Source organism: Colobus angolensis, unplaced genomic scaffold, assembly GCF_000951035.1.
Source record: "Colobus angolensis palliatus isolate OR3802 unplaced genomic scaffold, Cang.pa_1.0 Scaffold165, whole genome shotgun sequence".
Lineage (NCBI taxonomy): Eukaryota > Metazoa > Chordata > Mammalia > Primates > Cercopithecidae > Colobus > Colobus angolensis.
Window position 1 is genome coordinate 1,603,947 of NW_012114766.1, and position 11,148 is coordinate 1,615,094.

Below are 11,148 nucleotides of genomic sequence, written 5' to 3' on the forward strand. Positions count from 1 at the left end.
GGTCCCCAGGAAGGTCCCCAGGAGGGTCCCCAGGTGAGTCCCCAGGTGAGTCCCCAGGTGGGTCCCCAGGAGGGTCCCCAGGAAGGTCCCCAGGTGAGTCCCCAGGAGGGTCCCCAGGTGAGTCCCCCAGAAGGTCCCCAGGAGGGTCCCCAGGAGGGTCCCCAGGTGAGTCCCCAGGAAGGTCCCCAGGAGGGTCCCCAGGTGAGTCCCCAGGAAGGTCCCCAGGAGGGTCCCCAAGTGAGTCCCCAGGAGGGTCCCCAGCTGGGTCCCCAGGAAGGTCCCCAGGTGAGTCCCCAGGTGGGTCCCCAGGTGGGTCCCCAGGTGAGTCCCCAGGAGGGTCCCCAGGTGAGTCCCCAGGAAGGTCCCCAGGAGGGTCCCCAGGAGGGTCCCCAGGTGAGTCCCCCGGAAGGTCCCCAGGAGGGTCCCCAAGTGAGTCCCCAGGAGGGTCCCCAAGTGAGTCCCCAGGAAGGTCCCCAGGTGAGTCCCCAGGAGGGTCCCCAGGTGAGTCCCCTGGCGGGTTCCCAGGCGGGTCCGCAGATCGCCAGTGTCGGAGTCACCTGTGCTCAGCCGTCAGCTCTATTGGGCTCGCCCATTTTCTCCCCATTCTTACTGCCCAATTGGAATATTGTAGGGAAGGGATGATTTTCTAGGAGCCAGAGACTTACGATTTCTTCATGATATACCTGAAATGACTTAATTTAAGATTGGCCAAGTTTCTTCTCTTTGTACTATTTTCCATAATTTTCAGCCTTTTCACTCTACTTCTGTATTTTGCAGAGAAAAGGTGTTGCTATTTCCCAATAAAAATGACCTCATCATTGTATCACTAGATTAAATGAAGTATTCAGAACATGTGGGATGAAGTAGCTGTAGAGGTTTCTCTTTCTAAGTCTGGAGGTGGGTTGGGTGCTTTCATTCGCTGACCAGAGGGACTGCTCAGGGCAGGCTGCGGTGGGAGAGCCTGCACAGCGTTTCTTCGTGCGTGGCACCCGCCGCTCGGCTCGCACAGTGTTTCTTCAGGTGTAGTGCCAGCCTCTCAGTTTGCACAGCGTTCCTTCTCTCGGTTTGCCAGTGTTTCTTTGGGCGCAGCACCCGCCTCTCAGCTTGCATGGTGTTTCTTTGTGCGTAGCACTAGACTCTTGGTGGGGGGAGTGGCTGCCCGCCTCCAGCAGCTTCTCCCTGACTTAGCTCATGGGATGAGCCTCCTGTAGTGACCAGGCTGCGTCTGTCTCGCCTGCGCACAGAGGTGATGCTGGGTTCCCCATGTGTGAGTGCTCCCTCCGAGGCCCACCCAGTGACCTGGGAACGTCCAGGGGTCCTGGCATGGCATGGAGGGTGGGAACCCATACCCGCTTCCCACCTGTACTCCAAGAGGGCACGCTTGCCCTGCCCTTGGTGATGCGTCTGCTGACCAGTCCTTTCTGCACCCCAGGAGGTGAGGATGGAGCTGGAGCAGAAACCACCCCAGCGGGAGAGGCTGCTAAGCTGGTACTCCCGATGAAAGTCAACCCATATTCTGTCATCGACATCACGCCGTTCCAGGAGGACCCGCCGCCCGCCCCTGCGCCCAGCACTGAGGAGGAGAGTGTGGGTCTCCATGTGCCCTGCGGGTACTCGGTGCCTGTGCCCTGCGGCTATGCGGTGCCCTCCAACCTGCCCCTCCTGCTGCCCGCCTACTCCAGCCCAGTCATCATCCGCGCCATGTCCCTGGACGAAGAAGGTACTGCTGCCCTCCTCTCCACACCCGCGACGTGGCCTGTGGTTCCCTCCTCTCCACGCCACCGACGTGGCCTGTGGTTCCGTAGAGTCGGGGCCTGACCTTCCCCCTGCCCCTGCCCAGGTCGTTAGATGTTTGTTTATGGAGTTGGAAAGTAAACCCCCAGTTCCTCTTCTTCAGTGACGGGAGCACCCCTGAGGGAAGGCCAGGGCGTACTGTTGGGAAAATTTTGAAACAACGTCTGGTCCCGAATGTGTTGCCTCCTCATGTCTGGGGTGCCTTGAACTTCACCCCGATTTCTGGTTCCCCCACCAGGTGCTCACGGGAGTGTGTGCAGTTTTTGGCCTACATGACTCACTGTGCTAGATGACAGTTACCATTATGTATGTCCCGTGTCGCCTGCTGGTCTAGAGACTCGGGCTCCCTGGGGTCAGAGCGTGTCTCCCTGTCTTCATTCCGGGGGGGAGGGGCAGTGGGGGTGGAAGAATTGCCTCAGGGGCTCCCTGTCTCCCACTCATGCTTTTCCTCGCTGGGGAGATGCCGCAGGACCTCGGCAGAGTCCTCAGTGCAAGGTCAGAGCCACCTGGGGCAGCACAAAGGGCGCAGAGTCGGCCGCTGAGGACGGTGTTCCCCGCAGCGAGGCCACGCTCCGAGCCAGGACTGTGGGTGCCTCCAGCGCCTCACTCACCTCCAGTCTCCGTGTCCTCAGTGCTGACAGCTCTGTTTTGAGTCTGCTTTCTCCTTCACTTAGTGAGAAGGAGCCACTGTGTGCTTTAGAAGGGGCTTGGTTGGTGGAGCCTGTTCTCTGCTGTCCTTACATGGCCCTGGCATGCGTGGCCGGGCGCCAGCTGTGTCTGCAGAGCCCCAGATTTCCACTGGAATGACAGCGTGTAGGTCATGGCTGCTCCGACTGCAGCCTGAGGGCTGGGGCCTCCTGCCGGCCCCGCTGTAGGCCCAGGCGCCAGGGCAAGGGTGAGCACATACCGTGCCTCCGTCTTCAGGAGTGGCCCAGTCGAGGCGTCTCGGCCGAAGGTTTCCTTTTTTGCCCAGCTCTGTTTCTGTGCTGCCTTTCCCAGGAACGCGCTGCAGGGTCCCCAGGGTTCGTGGGATGTGCCTCTAGTGGAAGCCCACAGCCGCTACGCCTGAGACCCGATTCTTATTCCTGTAAAGGTTTCAGTGGAAGCAACCTTCCCTTTCCAGTTAGTAACAGTTGAGAAAAAAAATCCTTAAAGAAAAGTCTCGATGTTGGATTTTGGGAACCGCAGAGGTCTCGGGATAGACGGCCTCCTGTGCGTTTTTCTGTGGAAGTCGGCCGGAGTCCTGGGAACTCACCACGGTCTGCATGATCCACGCTGCTGTTGTCCTTCAGTGACCACGGAGCGTGAGAACCCCCCGGAAACGAGGGTGTGCGGAGTGTGGCATTCTTGGCTGAAGGAAAATACGCTTATTTTAAAGTGATTTTCTTACCTTAAAATATTATTTATTTTAAATAATTGCACATCATTTAAAGTAATTTGTTTTTTAAGTAACTTAGCGTGAATTTAAAACAATTTGCTTGTATTTGTTCTGTCAACCTAGAGCCAGTAATAATGCCTTGTTCTAATAAAGACTATCTGGCCGGGCGCGGTGGCTCAAGCCTGTAATCCCAGCACTTTGGGAGGCCAAGACGGGCGGATCACGAGGTCAGGAGATCGAGACCATCCTGGCTAACACGGTGAAACCCTGTCTCTACTAAAAACTACAAAAAAAAACTAGCTGGGCGAGGTAGCGGCGCCTGTAGTCCCAGCTACCCGGGAGGCTGAGGCAGGAGAATGGCGTGAACCTGGGAGGCGGAGCTTGCAGTGAGCTGAGATCCGGCCACAGCACTCCAGCCTGGGTGACAGAGCGAGACTCCGTCTCAAAAAAAAAAAAAAAAAAAAAAAAAAAAAGACTATCTAAGTCCCGGAGTAGAGGAGCGGGTGGCTGTCCGGTTGCGTTTTGATCATTGAACGAGAGATGTGAATGCAGACCTCTTTCCTGAGAGGTGGAAAAGCGTGGATTTGGTGCCAGCCCGCCTCCCCCGCCCCGGGGGGCACTGCGGGCTTTTCAGTTCCTTGCTCCAGAGCCTCCCTGGAGCGGGGCAGCCACCTGGCTCTGCAGGCTTCCCTGGGACGTACAGCCCAGCCAGGCTCCCCAGGTCCGCGGTGGGAGGTTGCAGAGCCCTGCCTGGAGCTCCCAGCTGGCCAAACTGGGATGGCCAGGTTCCGTTATTTTTCCTGCCGACCGACACCAGCTCTGAAGACATCCGCAGGCAGGTCCTGCTCTTGTTTACACACGGGCCTCTTGTGGCCAGAAGCCTCTGGGTGTGCTGCTGCTTGGAGCTGTTCAGGTGACTCCCTGGTGTGCATGTCTGCCTGCTTCTGACCTTGACAGACTCAGTTTGCAACTTAATTTCCTGGAAGGCGGAGGACAGAAGAGTTTCCAGGTGTGGACCCCTGAGAAGGCTAATGAGTGTGCCCTGGCAATGGAAGTCTGAGCTCCTGGACGCCCCCGTCGGGGAGACAGTTCTTGCCGTACGGTGAGATTGCTGTCGGGCAGCACGTCCTGCCTTTGTCCCTCTGCAGAACACTAGTAAAAGCTTTGTGGCTCTTTGGGTGTTTCTTTGAGGCAGTGTAGTAGCACGGGAAGGGCTGGTTTGGGAGTGGGCAGATTGGATTTCAGATCCTGCCTCTGCCCTGACACTCAGGAAGGTGACCCGGAACACTGAACCAGCAGATGCCTGTGGGATTCACAGCGCTGCCCACAGATCCACGTCCCCAGCCCTCCCGGCACCCCGTGTCTGTTGCTATTCAGCATCCAGCTGTGTGGTGGCGCCTGGTGTGACCAGGGGCCTGTTTTCATGGATGAGATCTCCAAGCAGGTTACGTCGAGCTTAGCTCTCTCGGACTTTGAGCCAACTGCTGCTGTTTGAAAACGGTTGAGACTGTTACTCACCCCAAAGATAAATTCCCTTTAGAAGGTGTTTCATGGACAGCTGCTAGCGTGGGGATAAACGGCAGCCACCGAGTGCTGCTGGCTCTCCTTCCCCACGTCATTCTTGGTGCCACGCGGCTGGGCAGTGGCAGATTCCTCAGGGGACCACGCAGCCCGCACGCGGTACAGCCATCACAGACTCTGGCTGGCTCCTACCCAAGAGCCCTCTGAGGTGGGAGGGTCTGCTCCTTCTGCACTGGTGTCTCAGGCTGTTCTTTGATTGTCTAAGTTCGTACCCCACCTGCGTGGAATGTTTGGGAAGCCTGCACTGCGGCTTTGCTCACGGCTCACCGTTCACCCTGGAGAGCCACAGATGGGCAGGAAGGAATCGCCAGTCGGGTCTCACCGTGCGTGTATTTGTGCGTGGAGGGATGTGAGTGTGTGTGAGTGAAAGTTGGTGTCACATATCACAAGGGTAACTACTCCTCTCTTGAACATCTTTTGAGTGTGCCAGGTGGATGCCCCTTCAGGCCAGTCACAATCATGGCTCCTGTGAACATGTGGAATGGGAGAGAACATCCCGTTTCTTCCTAGCTCTAGCCTGATGCATCTGGGTGCCGGTGCAGTTTATCTAAGAGCTAAAATATTTTACATTTATTAGGTAATCATCGTTATGCTGAGATAAGCCTCCCACTGATAAGAAGGGAATGCGTGAAATCATTTTCAAGGGTAAAAACACCAACTTCGTAAGCATTTCTGTCGCGCGTAAAGCAGCATCACTTATTTTCTTTCCCAGCAGAAACAGCGGAAGTCATGGAAGATCGCCAGCCCAATTCTCTGAGTTCCGAGGAGCCTCCAAACAGGTATCTGCCTCCCTCCGTCTTCCCGCACCTGCTGAATTCCCGCCTTTCTCCTGAGGATCTGGACACGGGGATCCTGGTGTGCATCCCTGCCCGCCATCCTCAGCTCTGCGTGGCAGGGGCTGTCCCAGCCCCACCTCCTGCCTCAGGTCCCTCCCAGGCGAGTGTCCCCTGGAAATGTAGAGTCAGGACAAGTGGAGTGAGGGCCTGGTAACTGGGTCTGCTTTCGGGCATGCAGGTGTGTCCAGGCTCAGCCCTTGTCACGGCCCTGCTGCTGGTCTCCCTCATTTGCTTTTCTCCTTTCTATCATGAAGGCAGCCTTTGCAGGGTAAAGCGTCCCCCGTGAAACCCCCTTCTGGCGGGTGGAGTGTCTGGGGAGCAGCACCCACGCGAGCAATGCTCTCGCCCCAGTTTAGACAGAGTTGTGCCACCAGGTAGGTCCAGCCAGGGTTCTCCATTAGAAATTGCAGATTTTATGTAAAATTAAAAGTGAGTAGTAGCGTGTTATCACTGGTGATCTAAAATGTACCGTGAAAAATAACGTGCATTGAAAATAGGAATTATTTTGAAGAGAATGAATATAGCGTGTAGTGTGATTAAAACCTTAAATGATCTTCAAAAGGATGAAATTTTTCAAACATGGAAATAGTTATGAATTGTTTAAAATACTGTTTCTATTTGATTCAGATTTTCTTTTACCTTTTTAGGTAACTTTTTGTTTTGATACTATTTTAAACTTTGAAAGTGCAAGAATGCTCCTTGTTGATGTGATAAGTTCTCAGAGCAGGAGGCCACAACCTAATTCCACACGTGCACAGCATAGCACATGGGGCAACTCCAGCAGCCACGAGGCTGTCACCAGGGTGCGGGGCATCCCCCAGCACCCATGGAGGCATCACTAGAACACGGGGCATCCCCCAGCACCCACGGGGCCGTCACCAGGACACGGGGCATCCCCCAGCACCCACGGGGCCGTCACCAGGACACAGGGCATCCCCCAGCACCCATGGGGCCGTCACCAGGACACAGGGCATCCCCCAGCACCCATGGGGCCGTCACCAGGACACAGGGCATCCCCCAGCACCCACGGGGCCGTCACCAGGACACGGGGCATCCCCCAGCACCCACGGGGCTGTCACCAGGACACAGGGCATCCCCCAGCACCCACGGGGCCGTCACCAGGACACGGGGCATCCCCCAGCACCCATGGGGCCATCACCAGGACACGGGGCATCCCCCAGCACCCACGGGGCCGTCACCAGAACACGGGGCTGTCACCAGGACATGGGGCATCCCCCAGCACCCATGGGGCCGTCACGAGGACACGGGCTCTCTTCCCTCATCCTGAAAAGCCTGCAGGTACCTTGGGGCCTGTTAGAGCTTTTACTTGACAAGTTGTCATCATGGAGTGCTCTGCATGGATTGTCACGTAATTCCATGTTAATGACCTTTCCCATAAAACATTTTCTGGGGCCTTCCGTACACACCTCTGGGTGCTCACCCTGCTTCCGGTCTCTGCCTTCCCAGCAGTGTCTCTGCACTGCCACTGGGCTCATCCTTGCACAACTCCCCATGGGACGCAGTGTCCAGAGGCCTGATCCCTGCTGCGTTTCATCATCAGCAGTGGTGCCTCTCCTGGGGTGATGCTTGGTGTGTGCGGTGAGTCTGACCTCACCATCCTTCCAAGCAGAGCATTCCCGCAGCTTCCCATTGCCAAGGGTGACATCCCAGTCCCTGTGTGTGCAGGACTCTGGTGGCCCATGTGACCACCTGCTGTGGGCAGAGCACCACAGTTTATACTGAGTTGGCCTTGCATCTCTTCTCCCACTGACCTGCTCCTGGACATGGAGACAGCCCGTTGCGTTGCCCACTGGCATCTCTACCACCCAGCGTCATGAGAAGGGCCTAAGAGGTCCTTAAAGGGGTGGCTGAAAAACCAGAAGACAGTTCAGGCCTTGTAGGGCAAGGACCGTATTGCTGCTGTATTGCCCTCGCCCCGTGTTCTGTGCCGTGCATAGGTGGAACATCTGGAATACTTATTTACAGAGTTATGAGTGAAAACTTGAACTTGGGATGTCCTATAATATTAGCTTGGAAAATATGTGATTCCCTGTATAGTAATAGTAATATATATATATATATGTATACACACACGCACACGCACACACTCTGCAGGGCAGTTGGCAGCCATGTGACTGGGCTGTGCCTGAATATTCTGACTTTGTGGTTTGTTTTCTTTAAGTGAAGATCAAGTCAGTCGAGAGGACAGCGCACTGGCTCGCTGGGCCGCAGACCCGGCCAACACAGCCTGGATGGAGAGTAAGTCCCCAGCCGCCCACAGCCAGAATCCTCACCACGCTCCACAGATGCCACTGCAGCGGGGCCAGGTCCCTGAGTCTCAGGTCCTATCAGATCTAAAACACTAACAATATATTTATTTACTGAAAATAGTAACACGGGCTGACTATGCAGAAGGTTCCAAGGGTTCCCTGAAGCTGTCACTTCCCGTGAGGCCACCCCAGCTCTCCACGTCCACACCCTCACTCTTCCTGGTCATTTCTTTCTAGCACAGGCTTTGTTATTGTGGTAACAGTGAGGTATGTGGGGAACAGAAACTCTGACCTGCAGCTGCGGTCGGCCACCACCCAAATGCTTACCCTGCACTTGGCAGTGATTCCCAGGGAGATTCGGTGTCTGGCACCTGCTTTGAAGAGGGAGCGGGTGGGCCTCCCTTTTTTTTTTCATACACACTTTATTTTACATAACTTGGTGTTTTATCAAATCATATAAATTTAAATGGAGATTCCCGAGTAAATCTTTTGTTAATTTACCTTTGGCAGAAACAGCAGATTCCAAACAACAGATTCTCATTTATTTGTAACTTAAAAAAAGTTCTGTAGCGTATTTTTCCAAAACAATAGCCTGAAGCAAATGTGCTTGAAAAGCTAACTGGTAATGATCTGATTAATATCATAGCTTATTTAAGAGAACTAGTACTTAAAGGACAGACTAGACATGTATTTTGAGAAAAACACAATTTTTGGTCATGTGAATGATTCATGTGCAGATTTCAGAAACAGGAAACATCCAGAAGTGCATCATTTTATTTATAATCTCACCCTTGAAATGATAGCAATCTGCAGTGCAAACAGTAGAGCAAAGAGTTCCAAACTCTATTTTTATGTACATTTAAACCTGTAGGATTACGTACCGTCTTTGTGTGGATTAAAGCAAGTGCACTTCCAACATAGGACTCAAGCTTCCGTACGATTAAGAGTAAACCCAAAGGCATTCTTTCTCCCTTTAAGTTGGCTGAGCCAGCCCACCTCCAAGTGGCCAGATCTGCAGTCCCACCTGCGGCTTCAAAGGCTGAAAGATTTTTTAGCTAGATTTACTTGTTTTTTTAATTTTTTTTTTTTTTTTTTTTTTTTTTTTGAGGCGGAGTCTCGCTCTGTCACCCGGGCTGGAGTGCAGTGGCCGGATCTCAGCTCACTGCAAGCTCCGCCTCCCGGGTTTACGCCATTCTCCTGCCTCAGCCTCCCGAGTAGCTGGGACTACAGGCGCCCACCACCTCGCCCAGCTAGTTTTTTTTTTGTATTTTTAGTAGAGACGGGGTTTCACCGTGTTAGCCAGGATGGTCTCGATCTCCTGACCTCGTGATCCGCCCGTCTCGGCCTCCCAAAGTGCTGGGATTACAGGCTTGAGCCACCGCGCCCGGCCCTGTTTTTTTAATTTTCAAAGGAAAAGTAAAGATTACTTTCCTGATTATGCCTCATTATCCACTGGCTCACTAGTTTCTATGTAACTGTTTTGTATGATCAGCTTACAAGGTAGAAGCATCTTAGTTACCTCCTGATTATTAAACTGTCTCCTGGAAGTTTTCATTCTGGTTTTAATTACAACTTTGTTAAAACAAAGATCTTAGTGTAATTAGATGATTCCACTAGGTCGCTGTTAAAGCAGGATCATTACAGGATTAAATTATTGTCTTGGCTGTTTGCTAACAGTTTTATTTCCAAAGTAAAATTTGTCTGATTTTCTTCTCATTACTCATTTTTATTGTCGAGATGACAGTGAATTAGATAACTATATTTGGAAATATGATCTCCAAACTAGCAGTCCCTGAACATTATCTAAGAGGAGTAGAAATCTTTACTGTGGTTGCAGATAGTAAATGCTATTAAAAGAAAGAGCATCTGTAATACTGGAGCTTAACAACAGCAGCAGATAAGGAATTTTCCTGAATGTTTATTTCCCACTAACATGGGGACAGAATCGGTGGCTGGATGTCAGGGGAGAGTTCGGGTTTGTTGTTCTCATTTTCTTTCTTTTGTGGCTGAGGAAGTGTTTGCCTGTATGTTTTCGACACAGTCACACGCCGTAGTTTGGACGTTCTCTTGCAGGGAGGGCACCACAAGTCAATGGGTGGAACCTCGATTTAAAGGTCTTTTTGTGAAATGGATTTTCATGTGAAGCGTGTAACTCTTACAGATATTTGCGTAAACCTCAGGCTCATTGTTGGTGTCGTTTGTGGTCGTCTTGTACAGCATGGTTTTGCTTCCAGAACTTCCCTTCTTTTTTATGAAACGGTTTCACTTTCACAGAACCCCAGTGTTGCATATGATACAGATGGAGAAACACTGTCCTATATGTTTAGCATTTTGATACTTGCTACTACTTTTTACCTTCAGTGGCCCAAAATCATGGTGTCATTGGTTTATTTGGATGGTTTTCAGGTTAATCCAGCACTGATGGGCTCTTTTCTTGTTTCTGGAATTCCATGCACCAATGTTGTATTTTTTTGTGCATCAGAACATTAACTTCATAAGCTTGAAATGCTTGTAAGAGAGCTATATAGAAATGTGTAATTGAACACACAATCATAGAATAAGATTGGCCTGGAAACCGTAAAACTCCTTCCTAGTGACATTTTACAGCTGGTCCGTTTAAACAGACATCCTTCACTCCCAACAAATTATTCTGCCCTAAAAATAATGCTTATGCTTTGGTAAGGTGCTATTCCCTACCTGACAGCCCTCGCTGTCTACTGGTTAGGACAAAGAACAAATAAGTAAAAAATAAATTTAAAAAAAACTACCCTTCTAAGCCAACTTTTTGAATAATCATGACATCGTCAGCGACTGTGGCCTGTAGAATTTAAATTGCACGAGGTTTGTGTTGGTCACTGTTTAAAGTGTTTCTCCCTGTTTATTCCAGATCCAGAAGAAGCAATTTACGATGACGTTCCAAGGGAAAACTCAGACTCTGAACCAGGTTTGATTTTGTCTGGAATTGATTTGAGGAGATTCCACTCAGCAGCCTTTCCCTCTGGATGCAAAAGTTGACTGTTTAGTGGATAGCCCAGACGTTTTCTGTATGAATGTTTTGTATGTTGCTTCTAGAATGGCTTATTGATGTGTGGTGGAATGTTGCTGTTTGTGCACATTTGTGTGTCTGCTTATAACACTTGAAAGAGGGCAGTTTAATCTTACTTATTCCAAGCAAGCACAAGAGTTAAAGGTACGGAAAATGTCGGCAAAGAGGTAGGAAGCACTGAGGCTGAGAAGCAGCAACGTATGTCGAATAAATGACATCAATGAGAAAATAGAATCAGGCCAA

The 11,148-nt window shown here is 51.7% G+C and overlaps 1 protein-coding gene across 1 annotated transcript in view; it reads left to right on the plus strand.

Annotated features, from left to right (window-relative positions):
* Positions 1-11,148, plus strand: part of ARHGEF10 (Rho guanine nucleotide exchange factor (GEF) 10) — a 135,156-nt gene that overhangs the window by 32,108 nt on the left and 91,900 nt on the right. The window contains exons 4-7 of the mRNA XM_011937549.1: positions 1,433-1,720; positions 5,466-5,532; positions 7,772-7,848; positions 10,747-10,803. Coding sequence (XP_011792939.1) covers positions 1,433-1,720; positions 5,466-5,532; positions 7,772-7,848; positions 10,747-10,803 — 489 coding nt within the window. The remainder of the gene's footprint in view (positions 1-1,432; positions 1,721-5,465; positions 5,533-7,771; positions 7,849-10,746; positions 10,804-11,148) is intronic.